This window comes from Lasiosphaeria miniovina, assembly GCF_030549165.1.
Source record: "Lasiosphaeria miniovina strain SMH2392-1A chromosome Unknown B0T26scaffold_5, whole genome shotgun sequence".
Lineage (NCBI taxonomy): Eukaryota > Fungi > Ascomycota > Sordariomycetes > Sordariales > Lasiosphaeriaceae > Lasiosphaeria > Lasiosphaeria miniovina.
The window spans coordinates 3,203,889-3,222,621 of record NW_026848224.1 but is presented as its reverse complement, the minus strand read 5'-3'; the positions used below and the strand labels follow the sequence as shown (position 1 = coordinate 3,222,621).

Here is an 18,733-nt window from a genome sequence, read left to right as displayed (position 1 = left end):
TCTTCCAGAGACTCGGCCAGCTACCCCCTCGGAGAAGCGCCTCCTTGTTTTAGATGGCCACGGTAGTCATACCACCGAAGAATTCATGTGGCTAGCCTTTTCTAATAACGTACAATTGTTATTTCTACCAGCCCACACCTCCCACGTTCTCCAGCCCCTGGATTTATCGGTTTTCGGCCCTCTAAAAGCCCGGTACAGAGCCAAGCATAACGAGGTTGTTTCCGGCTTCGACGAAGGCACTGTTGCTGAAAAGAAGGCCTTCCTAGAAGGCTACCGGCAAGCCAGGGTCTATGGAATGACTGAATCTAATATCAAAGCCGGCTGGAAAGCTACAGGCCTCTGGCCGGTCAGCCTCAGGAAGCCCCTAAGCAACGGCCTTGTTATTAAGAATTCTAACGGCGACGTTGGTCAACTGACCTCTACGGTTTCTATAGACCTTCAAGAGGTCCATAACCCCATTCTAAATAAGAATTCGGAGGGCCGGCCTATATGGTTTACCCCTAAAAAGGCGAAGGATTTCCGTATTCAGGGGCAGGTTTTTCTAGCCGGCCAGAAACGGACTGCCAACGACCGACTTTTCATACGCAAGGCCGCAAAAGCCTAGAACGCACAAGAGGCCGAAAGAGAAGGAAGGTCCAAGTCGACCCTAATACGCAGTTCGCTGGAATTGAGGAGGTTCGTGCCTCATAGAGAGAGGCTGGCAGAGAGGACCTTAGTTATTCTGAAAGAGAAGAATTAGGAGAATCCGATACTGAAGACTTCATCATTGTAGCTAATTAATTGACAAAGTTGTTGGCAATTGAAGTTTGTGGTGTTGTGCGGGGTCCGATTCAGGGGCTGTTCCATAGGCAGGGGTGTTCCAAAAGTCCCCCACCTGACTTACAGCTGCAACCCAGTTTGCGACACTCGCTTCCTCCCAGTTCTGGGCACACCACCAACGGCCTATGCGACTTTGGCCGTATTCCAAAGCATTGGACATAGGAATTCACTCCATGCCGTCTCTCTCACACCATCATGTAGTAAAACCGCGTAGCCTCATCATACTCCATCAACACCTCAGCCTCCATCTGCTCAACATCGACCACCGTCTGCCGCCACAGACTGACGCTGTACGCGCCAGACATCATGCCCGGCAGCACCATAGCACAGAGATACCGCTCCTTCTCTTTCTCTCCACCACCAGCACCACCACCACCAGCACCACCACCAGCATCACCACCATCACCTCCACCACCTCCACCTCCATCACCTCCACCACCTCCACCGCCAGCCTCTCTATCTTGTGGTGGCGGCGGGCTAACCTGCACACCGCGGACATCACACACGCGCGGCCCGACCGCCGCCGCAGGACACAGCACCACGCCCAGGTGCTTCTCCGCCCTCAGCACCGCCCCGCCGGCCACCGTCCACGTCCGGCTCCAGCCGACGACCATCCCGGGCCGGATGCGCTGCTTGAACGGGATGCTATCCGCGCCGGGCTCGGGGTCCGCGCTCGAGCTGAGGCGTTCCATCCGCGTCGGCGCTGCGTCCCCCTCTGTTTCTTCTTCTCCTCTAGTTCCTGCGCTAGTGGGCTTGGATGTGCTGCTGTTGGGCTTGAGTCCGAGGTTTGAGGTGAGTTGTTGTTGTTTCTTCTTCTGCGAGTCGATGTGCAGCTTCCAGAACTTGGTCTGGAACGCCTGTGCTTGCTCGGCTGTCACGCCGGCGGTCTGCAGGCACCGTGCTAGGAACTCGGGGACGGCTAGCCGCAGGAGTTGCGGGCCGGTTTCTTGTGGTGCGAGGAGCGTTGGGGAGATGGGCGGCGTGCCGGACTATGTTGTTAAGTGTGGTTAGTGAACGGATAGAAAGTAAGGAGAGGGAAGTGCGAGAGGAGGGGGGAGAAGAGAAAAAAGAAGAGAAGGAGAAGGTGAGGAGGAGAAGGAGAAGGTGAGGAGGAGAAGGAGAAGGTGAGGAAGAGAAGGAGAAGGTGAGAAGGAGAAGGAGAAGGAGAAGGTGAGGAGGAGGAGGAGAAGGTGAGGAGGAGAAGTAGGGGAGGCGGGAGTCGACATACACTACGTCCAATCCACGTCCGCAGCTGGGCGTTATTCCACGTCGCCGGCACAGCCGGATCAAACGCCGCGGGTCGGGCGCGCGGCACGACCGCCCTCAGCATCTCGGCATAGCGCAGCGTGTTCTTGCTGGCGCCGACGTCGGCCAGGCACGGGTTGACGCAGGCGACGACGACGGTGCGCAGCGCGCGCGCGCCCGCCGGGTCGAAGACGTGCTTGAGCGTCTTGGTCAGCGCGCTCTGCCGGAACGGCACGTACGCTGCTGCTCCTTTCTTGTTGTTACCTGCCGAGATCTCGGCGTCGAGCAGCGCGCGCCCGCGGATGCAGTCCTTCAGCACGGACAGGCTGCTGTTGATCTCGCGCGCCTCCTTCATGCGCGCGGCGTCGTGTGCGGAGCGGTCGCGCGCGGCCTCCGACCCGGCCAGGTCGACTAGGTACAGCAACCCGTCGTCGGCTTCCGGGTCCGAAGGGTCTTCGAGCCGGATGCGGCAGATGGCGTGCGAGCGCGACGACGTGTCGTTCATCAGTGTGGATGCCGTGCTGCGCAGCGATGCTGCGATGTCGATCAGGGCGACGAGTGCGCCTTTGTCCGTCACGTGGTGCTCGACGGCGCCGGCTAGCTGTGTCGTGCCGAGTGAGTCTTCGAGGATCGAGATTTGCTTGCGCGCGTTGAGGAGATCTGGTGGGCCACAGCCGCGAGGTCAGAAGGGGGGTTTGTGTGGTGAAGAGGGGGTTTGTGTGGTGAAGAGGGGGTTTTTGTGGTGAAGAGGGGGTTTGCGTGGTGAAGAGGGGGTTTGTATGGTGAAGAGGGGGTTTGTGTGGTGAAGAGGGCATATCTTGGCTTGGGGGTGCTCACCGTGCGCAGTCTGCCCGGCCAGCTCGATGATGCAGATGTGCACCTTTCTCTCGGCCTCCATCGCCCCGCCCATCAGCGTCCCGGCAACGTGGCGCTGCAGCCCGCTGACGGTATATGTCTTGCCGGACCCGGTCTGGCCGTAGGCAAACAGGGTTGATACACCTCCGCTCCACGCCCACGGGACGAGCGGCTTCACTAGGGATTCATAGATCTGATTGGTGGTCGAGTCGGGGCCGAACACTTGGTCGACAGTGAAGTTGGACGACTGTGCTAGGTGTTAGCTTTGGAGAGCGTGCTCAGGATCTCCGGGCGAGACTTGCATTGAGAGTCGGCAGGCCGCGGACGGGCTGTCTCAGCTCATGGACGTCGACGGTGCTCGATGGGCCCCGGCGGAACACTGAGTCGGGGAAACCCTGGCTCGTCTCCTCCTCAAGTATTGGCCGGATGCGCGCGCTGACCGTGATGTCGCTGCTGGCCGCCTCTGTCCCGCTGTCTGTTTTCTTGTTCAGTGCCGCTGGTTTGAACAAGCCGACCAGCTTCCGGTAGCGGTCGGCATTGTCGAGCAGGAATTGCTCCATGGCTGTTCTGGTGACTTGGTGGTAACTTGAGAGGGGCGGGCGATGTGTTTAGTGAACAATCGAAAGTCTTTGATTCAACGCTGGACCTGGACGTGAGTGTAGTTATGATTTGTGATATAATTTTTATTGTGTGGTTGACCGGCTATATCGCTCTGGTGTATTTTCGCTGCAGGGGTTAAAAGGGCTGCCTGTGGGGCCGTTAGGGGAAAACATCAACTATCGGGTCGCCAGGCAACACCTTTCCTGCCTTGGCATGGGCACGAATTAGAAGCCTTCGCACCAGGCAGAAACTATTTTTTCGGGCGCTACGGAATTGCCACCACCAATAACAGCTATTCAAATCGACTCGACACTAGGCACGCACTCCCCAGGCTAATTAAACATTCATTGCCGCATCCATTGTAAGTAGAGTCTGTTCTGGCTGACTTATTAACGTGGCAGCAAATAATTAAGCGACGTGCTGCAACTAAAAGTGCGTATCCTTGGCGACGTCGCGGAACCAAGTCGGACTGGACGGACAACGTCCTATGGTTTCATCCTCAGGCATCTATTGTTCCAGGCATCCATTCCTGCGTTGTGTCGTTCCTCGAGCTGTTAGTTTAGCACCCAATTTTGCAGCTGTGCAACCGAAAGACAGAAACTTTTCGTGTCTAAATTTGATGTTGTCCGAAGCATTGCTGCTGGCAGATCTTATGCTGGCAGGTCTTTTCATGGCTGCGTGCATGCTTTTTCGATTTGTAGAATATGAAGACGGGTGTGAAGCCGTGGTAAGAAAACGAGGGACATTTCCAGCCCTTCTGAATCACAGTCCAATGCACCTGGATATTACCACGAAATATGAAGCCGAGATTGACGGCAATGATTCAGCCTGGTGGCGATTGAACATGCTGGCATTTTGGACAGCAATTAAGGCGGAAACGTGAACTTGGCAAGCTAATCGCTAGTATGACACAAGTCAATGATCAGTGGCAATTACATTAATTTTCTGCGCACTTTACATCCATGCGGTGCGAATCTGGTACCTGCAACCCGATCGATTGTAAATGAATGTCCGAGGAAACGTACAGGTTGGGCAGACAGCTTCTGCACTCCAAATACTCCGGACACTCCAAGTTCACCCCTAATATCTGTGCTAATTAGTTGTATTGAACGTGAGCATTTGACTTTGACTTGGGGCTCTTGCTTTGTGCTGGGCACAGGCCAAACCTGGCCCAGCCGGGTCCACCAAATGGTCCCTGCGGGTCCACCAAATGGCCCCTGCGGATCCACCAAATGGCCCCCGCGGATCCACCCTATCCATGCCACATAGATTTCCCGCCTGCGGGCCGATAGATTTAGCTTCCCCAAGCAATTCATCACCTTTCATACATCGCCGTGCCTCGCATATGCTTTAACTCACGAGGTCTTCAGAGATCGCTAGAACGTCTAAATTAGGGTCCTTCCTTTAACTCACAAGGTCTTCTTTAGAACGCTCAAGACGTTTATGATAACCCCCAACACGTGATAACAGCTCTAAGGCGCCTTGTTTGGAGTCTTCACTTTAACTCACGAGATGTTTTTTTTTAGAAAGCTGAAGATGTATATAATGATTCCCAACGCTTGAACAATGGTCCCCAACGCGTGATAACGGTTCTAGGACGTCTAGCATTTCCCGTTTTAGGGGTGTTGGTTAATCCGTGAGGCGTTACTACTAACAATAATTCAACGTGGAAAAGGCCACTCAAAATGCAATGGGTAACGCAAAATTGGCGTTCTTGCTTCTCTTGCTTCTCTTGCGGACCTTTGGCCAAGTTTTGAGGGCTGGCTGGTATCGAACTGCCCGCTCCCCATCTACTTAAATTACATCAAATATACAGGCACCCTCCCTCCCACCTGTGCCTCCACCCCTCTCCCACCCTATGCCTCCATCCCCCTATGCCTCCACCCCCCTTGCGACATCATGCCCTATCCGTAGTTGTAGTCCCAGTCGTGCACGGGATCGACCAGATCCTGCGACAAGCGGACTCCTATCAAGACAAGAAGCGCCCGGACGTCCTCTATATGTTTATCCTGATCTAGGCCCGACACAGCCACCTCGACGAGGTTAGGAAAGGAGCCTGCCAGCTTGGCGTTGGCCAGGTCCTTGAGCAGCTCGTAGACTGCCGAGACGTGGTTCTCAATGTGTAGCTCCTTGAGCGAGGGCGGCAGCCGGGAGGAGACGTCACGAGGTGAATCCTTCTCAGGGTTCTGCTAGCCCTTGATGACTAGGCGCGGGAACATGTAGTCGTAGAGCTGGCCGTCTAGGTGGAGGTAGACGGACTCGAGGCTCTGAAAGTCGGATAGCTTGAAGACTTCGGTTGAGATGGCTGATGAGGGCGCGGAGCTAGAATCGGCAAAGTCGTTGAACGCGATGGGCATGTTCAGGCAGAGCTTGCGGAGAGTGTAGCGGCTCTCGAAGCGGAGCTCTGTGAGGACGCGTCGGACGGCCAGGACTTTCAGAGAGACTCCGTTGTAGTGGTCCGTCTTCAGTGTCTTGAAAGGGTCCGGCATCTCGACTTCGAGGACAAACACCCGCAGCCCGATGGTAGGTGCGATCATGGTCATGATGCGAAGGAGGTGCATATTGGCTACCTCTCGGGACATGGGGACGAGGCCGCCCACGAACTGGCGATGCAGGTAAAGAGCCCTGAGTGGCAAGCTGGCTCTCTCCACTCTGAGTTCGCCCCACGTTTGGGGGCCGGTGAAAATGCTCTCCAGGTTTGGAGCAATATTCACGATTGCCAATGGCAGGTTGGTGCAGCCGTGGCGGAGAAGGCTCATATGTCTCCCCTCCTTATTCGGGATATACGCGAGCATCTTGAGGGCTCGGAGACACCCTCTGCCGCCCACGGGATAGATGGACTCGACGAGATTATCAACATTGATCCGCTGGCCGGTGAGGACGACTGAGTTGGCCAAGCGTGCCCGCAGCAGGAGCACCGCCACGAAAAGGTCCGAGAGCGTGTGGTCCATATATCGGCGAAGGTTGTAGAGATTGAAGGCAGCGCGAGAAATATAACTAATGTCGGAGCTCTCCCTGTCGAGTCGCAGGCCATGGTGCGAGATCCAAATCCAACGCACACTCTCTGCGAGGTCGGGCCGCTTGATCAATGTCATCGCGGCGATCACCATGCCGTCAATTTTGTCCTCGTCCTTGCGCTTGTCGAGGCAAATGAAGTGGTGCAGGTAGTGCTGCGCGATGTCTCCGAGGTGCTTATTCGTTTGCGAGAGGGCAGCCAGATCCTCAGCGCTGTGACCGGGGCCCGGCTCCCGAAAGTTCTCGGCCTGCTTGAGCAGGAGGGCACGATCTTTCCCAGCCATGGTATTCTTGCAGTGGTAACATAGTTGGGCGCAAATTGCCCCGAGAATCTCATTTGGCATTCTGAGGATCGGTGGCATATTGGTATTGCGGATAAGGGAAAGCATGGAGATACCGTGGGTGAGGGTGCTGCTCGTGGTATCGTCGGGGAGGGGAGCCATGGTGGTATCGTCGGAGAGGGGAGCCATGGTGGTATCGCCGGTGGGGGTGGTGCTAGTGGTATCTCTAGTGAGTGAAACCATGATAGTATCGCCGGTGAGGGTGGTATACGTGGTGTGCGTGGCAGACTACAGAGATCTTGATGGGGGTGTGCGTGATAGATGTGACGGTGGCAGTGTGTGTGGTGGAGATGATTGAGGTTGTGCGAAGGCCTAAGCCAAAAATAAATGAAAAAGGTCACCCTTCACAGTAATTAGGATTTGAATTCTTACTGTACTATTTTGTTTACTAGGCGCGTCCTACAACCTACGGATCTGTCTAAGCTCATTTGACCCCACCGTAACGGCCCTGAGGGCTGTAATCTTCTTACGCTGTGAAAGATTGGCTTGCTTGTAACGGCGTACCGTTACTCCGGCATACAAAACAGATACTGTTGCATGGACGAGATGCTCTCTGGCATTGGCTAGCCCAACTACGACAAGTGGTGAGACAGAAAATGGCAGCGCGAGGGCCTTACTGCAGCCGCCGAACCGCATCGACGCCAGGAACGAATACAGAGCCACCATCCATAACCTCAAGCAAGAGATCAACATCTTGAGGAGCAGGTGGGACAGGCGGACGGCAAGCACTATTACACGGAGATTTGAGCAATGAAAGACGAGATGGAGAACACTATTACACAGAGATTCGAGCAATGAAAGACGAGATGGAGAAGCTAAAGAGGTGCTGCGATGTCATAAGGAATCAAGAAATCAAAGTTTAGGCACTCTAGACAGCAGTAGCTAATTATACCTATGGTCGCAACCCCACCACTCTGGCCAGGCAGCTAGCGACTTCAATCTGACTCAGGCCTATTTTGGACGTAGCTTCTGGATTCTTGCACTGGGAGGGGATCCTCTTTCTTGGCTTGAGAGTTCGTACGAAGGCTGGTGCAAAACAAAAAGCGTCACCTTCCCCGTGCCAGATTAGCCAGGTTCCAGAATTGGTTAAATCTCGCACGCTAGCTGCCTGGCCAACAAGCCAATCTTTGACGGTGCAAGAAGATAAATTGTCTTCAGGGTTATTACAGCCAGTTCAGCGATTTTCAAGGTCTTGGCCGATACCTGGCAAGCTATCTTGACTGTGAGAGTTCAAAGCGAGAGTTCAAAACTTGGCTACTGTGATATGTGACCTTTTCTTCTTGCCCCAGCTTCGTAAATGTGCTTGTCATCACCGCCTAGAAGCGAGACGATCCCAACACGGCCCAGCCGAGTGCCCACGAAGCTTGGCGCCAAAGCAAACGGGCTCGATGAGCTGAAGAAAACCGTTGAGGAATACCCCAACTATAAGGCCACCGCTGCAGCTACAGCTGCAGCCGAGAAGTGGGGCGCGCCCTGAAAGTTGTGGAGAAGAAGTGGTTGGTTTTCTCTCAACATGACAAACTGTGCGTGGCTTTCTAAGGCCTTTCCCACTTTGCTAATTTCAGGTGCGTATTTAGCCCAGATTAGCTTGTGGATGTCTAGAGAATGGGCGGTACAGGCACGCACAGACACCTGTATGTAATGTTTGCGGTGTCCTGCCCACCGTATCATGCAATGTACTTGTACCGGGATACCCCGACGCTAGTGGCGGCCCCCGACTCTCCCTGGGCGGATCCCAAGTGCTCTAGCTCGTGCCTCTGCCTTTGTTCTGCACCCACGTGACAGTGCATTTCTGTTCACAAATAGAGTCTCCAGGCTCCAGATGGTTAATCAAATTTTTACAAGCTCTGCCAACGTTCCAATCATATTTCCCAACAACAAATACCGCCGTATATCTGGGACATAAACCGTTGACTGCGTCATTACATACGCCGCGACGACCATTCTTGGTGAGAGTTCTTCATCTTTTCCCAGGCCCCGACCTCCATCATCTCGGACCAGTGCAAACTAATCGCCGTGCACGAGACAGACAGTTCCATGACCGTGCCTGGCCACCTCTGACAGAGCCTCGAGAATCAAGACAGAGCCCCAAGAATCAAAACAAAGCCCCACGAATCAAACCGACGAACACCCCACCACGATCGACCGTCACGCCATCCCGCCCCGCTCCGGGATGGATCCTCTGCAGCACGTACCTGATAGGGACCCTCTTGTTTTGACGATAGGAGAGCTCCAGCGAGCTGCAAGAAAGGGACACTTGGGCGGGAAATTGTGTGAGAAAAGGGACACGAAAGTGCGGGGCACAAGAATGCGGGCGAAAGAGGCTGGGTCTGGATCCCTTTCCCCTTCCCCTTCGCGTCTTCATGTGAAGGACGAAGATGAAGAACAAAGACGAGCGTGGCGAAAGCGTGATGATTACCTACCTACCTACCTACCTACTTACCTACCTACATGCCTGAAGCCCGGGTATTCTGCTGCGCTCGCGTTGTTCACGTGGCAGATCTCCGGATTTGTGCTTCGTCGCTTTGTTATGTGGAATGCAAGTGGATCTCGGGCTAACAATCTCGGGCTAACATTGGACACAATCCGTAATAGATTGACAAATCTCTACAAAGCTCACTGCAACTTGCACTGGAATGAGCGGTCTCAGATCCAGGGCCCTCGCGGTTATCGAATAGGACCCACCAACATTCATCATCAACCACTGTTAGTATCTCTGACTGCCTGTCTGAAGGTTTGGACTTTTAATGAAAACAAAAGTGCCACGCTTTCGCCGTCTTTGATTGCTCGTCAACAGCTAACGTAGTCGTATTTACCTAGAGAGACGGGAATGAAACGCAGCTAGACACCCGTGTTTGGTTTCTGGTTGCCCATCACCACACCTCAACGACCAACACATTTCCTTGCGGACTGTATAATCTAGAATGATCCAACATCTTCCTTACGATCCCCTCCACAACGATACCCTTTCCGAGTCTAAAAAACTTCCTCAAGCACATCCGCCTCTCACATCCGCCTTTCACATCCGCCTCTCACATCCGCCTCTCACACCCGCCTCTCACATCCATCAACTCTCAGGCACCTCCTCAAGCTGCCGCATTCGCAGCTCTCAACAAGCTCGCCACGGCACCAATCGTCGCCGGCGCATCCGAGAACTTCTGGTACCACGCTGTGTTGAAAAAGACGGCGCCGATATTGCGCGCCACGGCCGCCTGGATCACGCCGGCGAGCGTGTTGGCGTCGGCAACAAGATTCGCAGGGTCACCGTTCGAGCCGTGGAAGCCGTGGACAACAACGGCAGTGGCGGGGGCGTTGGCGGCACCAATGCTCGGCAGCAGCACGGTGTCGATGGAGGAGCCGAAGCCGGCGTGGTCGTAGCGCTCGTAAGTCCCAGAGCAGCCGTCGTAGTTGGGGTCGGTGGACGCGGCGACGAAGCACGTCTCGAGCGCGAGGATGAGGGTGGGCTTGAGGTCGTAGAAGGGCCGCAGGTCGCCGGTGCCGCCGGGGTTGTAGATGACGAGGCGGCCCGGGAAGCGCAGGCTGGTGTCGGTGCGGATGAACTCGGTCAGGTTGCGCATGTACGCCACGCAGTCGTTGGCCGTGCTCGCCGGCGCCTCGTCGATGAAGATGCCTTGGATGGCGACCCCGGCCGCCACCCAGTCCGACCACCGCGTGATGTTAGCCACGACGGTCTCGTAGGGTGCGCTGCAGCGCGTCAGGCCGCCGTCGATGGACGTGTGCACGTAGCCGAACAGTTGCGCGTTGGCGTGGGACGCGAGGTTCTGGGCTCCGGTCTTGTACCAGCCGTCGTTGATTCCGTTGGCCGGACCGCCCGGTCCGCTGTCGGGGTTGACGATGATCTTGGTGATCAGGTTTTGGTTGCTCGTCAGGGCGTCGTAGATGGGCTGCCAGACTGCGCCGTTGTCGAGGGGGTACTGGTATAGGGGGACGATGAGGTCCGTGGCCGCTGCGGAGGAAACAGCCAGGGCGGCGGTGAGAAGCCACTTCATGGTGATGGCTCCTGAGACGGGTTGGGAGAGCGAGCAAAGTCAGAGTTGATTCCGGTAGATATGTCCACGGAGGGGCTGAACTGCAAATGGTTGCAGGGTCTGAAGAGCAAGTCCCAAGAAGAAACCAAGATGGCTGAACAGCAAGATATTTATACAGCTTCCTCAACCGCGAGGATGATGTCGACACCATCCTTGCATTGATCTCGGACTCGATTTCGTGGAAGCAAAGCCGAGGAGTGCGACTTTGGGAGCGAAAGTTGGTTTTTTTTTAATGAAATATATCCTGAATGGGACGATCACCAGTCCCCAGACCTTGATGGTTGGCTCCATCAAAACCAAGCTGCCGTGCTGGCCAGCCAATGGAAGCCTCCGTCCAGTTCAAGCCCCCCGGCAAAGGATTTTGGCGCCACCGTTTTATGCTAAGCTGAGCCGCGCACTACGAGCGCCATCAGATGATGATCCTTCGAGAACAATTCTTTGTCGGCAATTCCGATCGCGTCCCCTTGCTCCCCTTGCTCCCGAATATGGTTCTTGGCAAGGATTCTTAGTAACGGTGTAGTATTGACGAATGGAAGGGTAGTCTTCACTAGAATATTATGGGGAGGGGTGCCAAGGGGATAAGCCTGCGCCCCTTGGATCGACCGGTTGCATGACATGACAGGCTAAAGGGCCGCCAGGGAAGAGGCGTACCTTGCACTAGCATGATGGGGCGCCATGCGCAGCCGGGATGGGCTGTTTCAACGAGAATGCTGCGGGGCTGATTATTTCTCCACACAGACCTCCTATTTCGGTGGGAAGATAGCTGTCCCTCTGTTGGATTTTGTTCTTGAGTGAATATGTTGGATTGAACGATTCAATGAGGCGGATTATTCCGAGGAATTTACTGTTTGATTAGGTGTAATTAGGTAGCAAGTTCACATTGCGTAAATATTAAGTGTAATTAGGTAGCGAGTTCACATTGTGTAGATATTAGGTGTAATTAGGCAGCGAGTTCACATTGTGTAAATATTAGGTGTAATTAGGAGCGAGTTCACGCTGTGTAAATATTTGGCGACTTGATGAGACTGGCTTGACACAGAGTGTTCCTATTATGTTACAGTGCCCATGCTGTTCCTCCCATTCTTGTTTACCATTTGTCCTGCCTACTCCTTTTTTGCACCTTGTGCACCCAAAGTTACCAACACCAAGCTGTCCCAATTCCGTACCCTCCGCTAACTTTCCTATCTGTACGAATACCGAACCCAAATGAAATATAGTGACCACCCTAGCGATGATATACCAATCCTCCAAGCTGCGAGTCGACTTGCTTTTCATAGCGATGCCCACGAGACACAGTGTTGTCGTCATCAAGAGGGTATTTCTCGGGGTTCCCGTGATGCTATTCGTTCACTCGGAGTCAGATGCCTCGTCTCCGTGGTCGGATGCCTAGTCTGTGTTGTCGAATTCCACGTCTCCGTAGTCTAATGAGTCGTCTCTGTAGCCATATGCCTCGTCTGTGGAGTCGGATGTGTCCTCTTCGGCGTCCTGCCACCAAGGTTCACGCCACTCTTCGCTTAGGTTCGGGGTTTCGACGCACTCGACAAAGGACTGCACCTTGATCTTCACTGCACTGATGCTTCCATTGGCGGGCGGCGGCCCGGGGGCGACCAGAGCCGCTCTCCCATCAAGCTCTTTGCGGAACCAGTCCACAAACTGCTCCACGGGGCACGGTGGCACGTGAGGACGGCCACCGACGTCAAAATTGATAGCGGTACGGCCCAAAACCTGGTCCGGGACGTCCTGGAGACGGCAGTGACCAGGCGGCGGGAGAAAGCGGCGGTAGAAGAACACATTGGGATCTTGCTCGTTGCAATCCACGTCTCGGAGGACAATAGAGATTGACTCTAAGTTCTTGCACGCGGCTATGAGACCGATGATCGACCCCTGAGAGTTCCAAGGAGGACTATCACATATATCGATGGCAATGTGCTTCAGCAAATGCAGCATCCGCAAATCCGCCCATGGAGAAAAGTCGGGGATATGGGGGACCTCCTATTGGCTCCAGTACAGCGTGTCGACCTCCGGGTCAAAGGTGCGGAAGGGAATTATGCATTCAGCCACGGGCAAGTAGCGCAGGCGGAGAAGGCCCTGTCGGATGATCTCTTTTCGCGCGACTCTGCAGACGTGTGCCACTACGGGCCAGGCCGTGTTAACTCTGGCGTCGAGGCAATCCCACTCACTATTGTCTGGGACAACATGGCCCGCTATCATATCAGAGGGCCACACGACGCAGACCTCGGGTGTCTTGGGCTCTACTTTGGCACACAGGGCCCAGATGTCCAGTTGCAGTTCGACAGGAAATTGGAGGAAGCAGGTGAATGTCTGGTGCCAGGCTGGGAAGCTCCATTGTTCCTGGTGGTGCCGCCGATTGCTCAAGCTGAGGAGAGATTGCAAGTTGCTGCTCAGAGCCGGAATGGTCTATCCTGGCCTTCTCCTTGTGTTGATTTGTTTTTGATTTGTTGACAGTCTCGCGAAGATGGTGACGGTATGAGGATAGTAGGATGGGTAGAGATCCAACGAAGGCGGTGGTTTGAGAAGAGATAAGCAGAGGGGCAGCTAATTGATTTAGATTTCTACACCTAGTGGCTACGGAACTGAACAGTAAGACTGAAGCCAGATAGAGGGATGTCTGGTGGCAAAAAATATGAACAGTCAACCTGATCAGAAGCCAGCCTCTGTTATGCCGTCTACCCGGCAGTATTGGCAATGCCAAATTACTGAACACTGAACAATGGCCGTCAATTTTGTCTAGAATTACTTTGGTAATGGCCTCGGACCAATCGGCGCTGAACTGGCGGTGCTGAACTGGCGGTGCTGAATAGTGATATTGTTTTGTTATGTCGGTTGCTGCGGTAGTGGAAACATCGCGCTTCACAGTCAACAAGAGGTGTGGTGGTTCGCCTCAGGCTACTGGCTACGCCAGGAGCCGTTTCCTTTTTCCCAACGTAATTTGTAACCAGTGCGGTCAGAGATTCCGGCCGTCGCTAATCATTACGTCCTTAATCAAGCAGCCTATTCGTTCACGTTAACCCTATCATGTTTGCCGACCTGGAGAACCTGTAGAATCCCATCGTTACCTCTTTACGTTCCACTCCCCTTGACATCATCTCATCTAGGGGTTTCTTGTGTGTGTGTGTGTGTGTGTAGATGCTAATATCGTATTACCACAGCCTACCCTAAGACGGGGCCGCTCGCTCGAGTCTATCGACGCTTTGTTCGCGGCCGACTCCCCTTTCAACTGGGCCATGGAGAAGCACTACCGCGCACACGGCAACGATCTTGTCGACAACACCACCGCAGGAGGGCGCATCTCCCCCAGCATAGACTAGGAGAAGAGCGCTACTAGAAGCAAGAACGAGTACAGCCACCATGCTTAGATCTAGATAATCATGTGCATATATATCGGATGCATACATGGCTGTCTGAGCATGAGAGAAGGGAAGGATCAGGGGGGGAGGAACATGCTCCCAGCTACTTCCTCAGCAACGAATGCAGCACACACACATATACACTGTGTGATTGGAATATAGGATTAAAAGTATACTTGTATTTTACTTGTATACGGGAGTCATTGAGCAGTGGGTTTACAAACTTTTCATAGATAGGGGCTACATCAGACAATTAACGCACAACTTTATCAAGTTCCTATGTTTAACCAGCAAAACAAAGACAAGAATCATAATTCATTCCCGCTGCTCTTACCGTAAGGCCCAGTGGTGTATGCTAGGTGTTCATTGTAAACGCCTCCAGGCAGATACGTCTGTAAAATGTCGGCGGGCCATGTCCACGCCTGAAGTAGTTCGTCAGGAAGTTGAAACTGTGTTGACAACTCGTCCATCCCGCCCCCTTGCCCGTTTCCTCCTGCTACCGACACTCCTTCGCTCCCCCCTACTTGTGATTCAGCCTGTGGGTATGTTTCGCTGTGGTCGGCCAGCAAAACAACGCCGCCGCCACCACCACCACCAGATCTAGCGATGGGCACGGCATGATCCACGTTGTGTCTCCAGCCGCCTTTGTCTCCAGCCGCCTTTTAAACCACTCGCCAAAGTTTACTACCATATCACGTAGCCGTTGTTGACCTTCGCCAGCACTGCGGCTTAGAGAAGCTTCCATATTCTGCAGCAGGTCGGCCATTTCGAGCAACAATATGCGCACGTGCTGGTAGGAAGAGTCTGACAGCAGACCCTGCATCGCCGACCATAAGAGGGCTCCTATGCTGGCGATGTGATATAGTAGAGGCGTGCTGACTGCCTCCAGAACGGCAGCGGCACCTCCCGGAAGGTTGACAGAACCTGTTGGGCCACCTCGCACTTCTTGTAGATGCCCCGATTTTTGCCGTTCAGCGTTTAGAGCATCATGCGGAGCAAAGCCATCGTCGCGTGTATATGGGCCAATACTGGGGGGATGCGGTCAGTGAACGCTCTTGCTAATTAGGTGCAGAATGCAAATAAATACCTACTAGTCGTCTCTCTTCCAGCTCGACACGAGTAAGGTCCCGGGGCCAAGACTGCTCGTCATGGCCGTTTTGAATGGCTACCATGGCGAAGTAGTAGCCGATGCATTTTTGCATGGCGTCTATCTTGCCCTCCTGGATGCTAGCGATGGGCAAGAGGCCAGCGGCGCGCAGAAACTCTAAGTCGCGTGTCCTGCCGCACGTCTGCAGCAGGTCACTGGGCGGCGTCTCTTGGGCGGCGGCGTAGAAGGTCTCGGCGGGAATTGCCAGCAACTCCGCCATCCGAGTTTGATTCCTCTTAGAAGAGATGACGGCGCCATCTCGTACTCTGGCCGACGCAGGAGCGCAGGCGCCCATAATGGAGCAGAAGAAGCCGGGCGAGTGCGTATGCTCAAGTCGGGCGAGTGCGTATGCTCAAGACGGCGAGCCTTTGGTGCGTATATAGCCGATCAAAAAGGGGAATCTAGTACGCGGTTATGATAGTTGGCAACTCGGTGCTCAGGGTATAAATGCACGTCACAATGACGATCCAAGATCGCTGTGGGAGCTGGCGGCTGGTAGTTATTAGCTGTGGCATACATTGGATAGACTGTCTCGTGGTACACGCCGAGGAGCCTGTAAAATAGGCGCCGATGCCATCGCAAAGCCGTCCCATGCCTGGCTGAAGGGTTTATCTAATGGTAACCGGGCCGGCCTGCCTGACCCGAACTCGTCCGATCTATGCCGAGCCGGGACGCTCGACGGTAAGCAGCCGGTGCCAGCATCGCTCGCTGCTTGATATGCTCTAATGATGCTGCTAGAACTCGCTCCTGATGCTACTGCCCGCTCTAAGCCTGGGTGCGGCTGGAGGAGGGTTTGGTGGTGAGGCGATGCGTCCTTCGGGTCTTAGAGCTGCTACTGCCGCTACCGCTGCTGCTGCTGCGGTGAGACTGCGACAGGGCGGGGCGGCGGCCCTTTGCCTCTCTTGATTGGCCTGCGGTACGTACAAGGCAGGTCAAAGTCAGCGCATATCTGGCATCGATTCGGATCCGTGCCGCTCTCCCGACATCGAATTCGTCGCTGGTGGCAATGGTCGCCTGAATGGGAGATGTATCCGCGTCTTCACACCCTCTCTCCTCATCTCTCTCTCCTCATCTCTTTCTCCTCATCTCTCTCTCCATCTCTCTCTTTCCCCGCAGTTTACTAAAATTTCTCTTCGCGGCTGGGCTTACGTGCGGTAGAGACACACAGTAGCCGGCGCGGCCTGCTTCTGCTGCTGTCGGACATGTGGAGCTGCGAGCCATCCTGAGTGAGAGAGGTTGGTCTACGAGACCTTGTGTAGGCATCCAAACTGCTTGTCCAGAAGAAAAATATGCACACGCTATTCGGCAACTTGGACATCTATTTCGAGCCTGTACCAAACGCGGAGCTGCACACCTATCGCATAGATTCCTTCCTCCCGCTAAGCTCCCATCTTCCCGTAACCAGGACGCTCTTCCTGACAGACAGCCGCACCATCGATAAAATCTTCGAAGATATGGAAGGCGTGGGGAACAGGGCGCACTGTCAGGCGGTTCGACAGACCTGGGCCGTCTCGTCTACCTTCGCCCGTGGCTAGACGACGGTGCTGGCCTCCACGCCTACTAGCATAGAAAATCTTCCCTAGGATAGAAGAAATTGAACTTATAAGCTCCTGCAAGCAATACAGGCATTACGCGAGCTGCACCTTGGTAATGGCGTCCGAGTGGCTCTTGTCATCGATAGTTATTTCGTGCCTTGAGGGTGTTTGCGCCGCTCGGATACCCGGCTGCAAGCTGTTCTAATAATACACAAACGCGGACGCACTGACGGTCAATGCTACGCTGACTTCCGCCTGTCGACAAGAAGTAGAACGGCAAACAAAAGGATATCCTACTCATGGTCGGGACGAATTCCAAAACCGTCGCTGGTCTACGTGGCTTGCTTTTGCGGAAGTTGCCCCGATGCCCGCGACACAAACCGAGCCCCCTCCTCGGGCTGTTTTGGTCCCCCTCTCTCGCTTTCCAGGCCACCTGGGTCGGGCCGAACGGTGCGCAGGACGAGCCCACCATGATGGCGAAGAATGCGTATGCCTTGGAAATCACCCACAGCATTTGACGCTGATGCGTTCGTGAAGGTCGTCCAGGGCATCAAACCGGTGCTTCACCGCCACGGCCAGTTTCCAGTGGCGAGACAGATGACGACTATCTATTCCAGCTTTGGCCGCCACTTAGCCCTCAGAGGCGTCATCTGTCTGGGCTATTATTCATGACGGATGACGTGAGCATGTTGGGAGAGATTTGGCCTGGGATTTCTACTCAGTCGCATACGACGGGATTTTCCACACCGCCCGTTGTCTCTCGTTATCCATTTGCTATCGAGCTATGCTAAGTCTAGATAGACAAAGTGCAAACAGAGTAAAGAAATGCATTTAATCGGTTGATAATGTTTTTGCCCTTTCCCTTTTAAGGACCAGGTTTGCTGCTATTTTATGGCTGCGGTTGTGCAATGTGTCAGCTGTTCCTGTCGCCGAAGCTTCCGGTAGGCAAAGCTACGTAGATTCAGGCTACTTATCTGACAGCTGATCCGAGACCGCGTGCTATCCTCGATCATTTCAAAGACCCCCCCCCCCGTCTCATGGACATGGAATGTGGCAGAATCCAACGTCATCCCGGCCTTTTTCGGACACATTGCAGAGGCCCCGTGAAGGCCTCCTTCAGATTGGACAGTCTTAGTGCTAAGCTTTGAGGCTCTTGAACGCATCCACCAAGCCAATCGAGTCCTAGCCTAGTTGTTGTTTTTGTTGATGTTTTCACTTGACGTCCGGGAGCAGTGTCGCGAACCGGCCGGTCTAAAATGCCATGTACAGCCCAATGAGTTTACTCAATTGCTACCCGAGTCCAGCTCTACCCACATAGGTTTAGCGCTGACCACCATTGCATAATAAGAAAACCTGTGATGGCCTCACCTGGCACCGATTTGGAACTTTCTGGTTACACAAATAAAGCTCGGTCAGCGTCTATGGAATTCATCACAATCACGCTGAGTGATCGTGCATTTTGCAACGTAACTTCACCCATCACACTGAGGGTACAAGCGTCGAATCCGTGGAAGGGTCCAAAATAGATCGTAGCGTCGGCTGCCGCTGGCATAGGCTTGACCGTCGACACTCTTTGAACCTTGGCGGGCTGTCAATATGGAGGATTACAGAGGCAAGCTCGTGTCCTTGGCTTCCGTCTGTTGTCACAAGGACGTTGAATCCCGGAAGGAGTAGTTGGTTGAAAAGTATAAGAAGCCGGGCATGGAACGAGATTCTCGGCCGACATTTTGACTGCTCTGTCTCATCACAGATAAAGCAC

The 18,733-nt window shown here is 54.2% G+C and overlaps 5 protein-coding genes across 5 annotated transcripts; all 5 read right to left on the bottom strand.

The window, feature by feature from the left end:
* Positions 1-794: 794 nt before the first annotated feature.
* On the bottom strand, positions 795-3,479 carry B0T26DRAFT_857970 (P-loop containing nucleoside triphosphate hydrolase protein; the record flags this gene model as incomplete). The annotated part of the gene is made up of 6 exons (XM_060447711.1): positions 795-1,169; positions 1,308-1,808; positions 2,048-2,282; positions 2,388-2,724; positions 2,902-3,171; positions 3,218-3,479. 6 exons carry the CDS (start codon positions 3,477-3,479, stop codon positions 1,005-1,007), a joined length of 1,770 nt encoding a protein of 589 aa, XP_060294674.1. The 3' UTR covers positions 795-1,004.
* Positions 3,480-5,423: 1,944 nt separating this feature from the next.
* B0T26DRAFT_873532 (uncharacterized protein) lies at positions 5,424-7,004 on the bottom strand (the record flags this gene model as incomplete). Its single annotated transcript, XM_060447992.1, has 2 exons — positions 5,424-5,648; positions 5,724-7,004. 2 exons carry the CDS (start codon positions 7,002-7,004, stop codon positions 5,424-5,426), a joined length of 1,506 nt encoding a protein of 501 aa, XP_060294673.1.
* Positions 7,005-9,961: 2,957 nt separating this feature from the next.
* B0T26DRAFT_753466 (Spherulation-specific family 4-domain-containing protein) lies at positions 9,962-10,885 on the bottom strand (the record flags this gene model as incomplete). The annotated part of the gene is made up of 1 exon (XM_060445684.1): positions 9,962-10,885. The coding sequence occupies one exon, from the start codon at positions 10,883-10,885 to the stop codon at positions 9,962-9,964; it is 924 nt and encodes a 307-aa protein (XP_060294672.1).
* A 1,425-nt stretch (positions 10,886-12,310) lies between these two features.
* B0T26DRAFT_677695 (uncharacterized protein) lies at positions 12,311-13,122 on the bottom strand (the record flags this gene model as incomplete). Its single annotated transcript, XM_060440135.1, has 2 exons — positions 12,311-12,916; positions 13,105-13,122. The coding sequence occupies 2 exons, from the start codon at positions 13,120-13,122 to the stop codon at positions 12,311-12,313; spliced, it is 624 nt and encodes a 207-aa protein (XP_060294671.1).
* Positions 13,123-15,278: 2,156 nt separating this feature from the next.
* Positions 15,279-15,734, bottom strand: B0T26DRAFT_677694 (uncharacterized protein; the record flags this gene model as incomplete). The annotated part of the gene is made up of 2 exons (XM_060440134.1): positions 15,279-15,320; positions 15,384-15,734. The coding sequence occupies 2 exons, from the start codon at positions 15,732-15,734 to the stop codon at positions 15,279-15,281; spliced, it is 393 nt and encodes a 130-aa protein (XP_060294670.1).
* Positions 15,735-18,733: the final 2,999 nt, after the last annotated feature.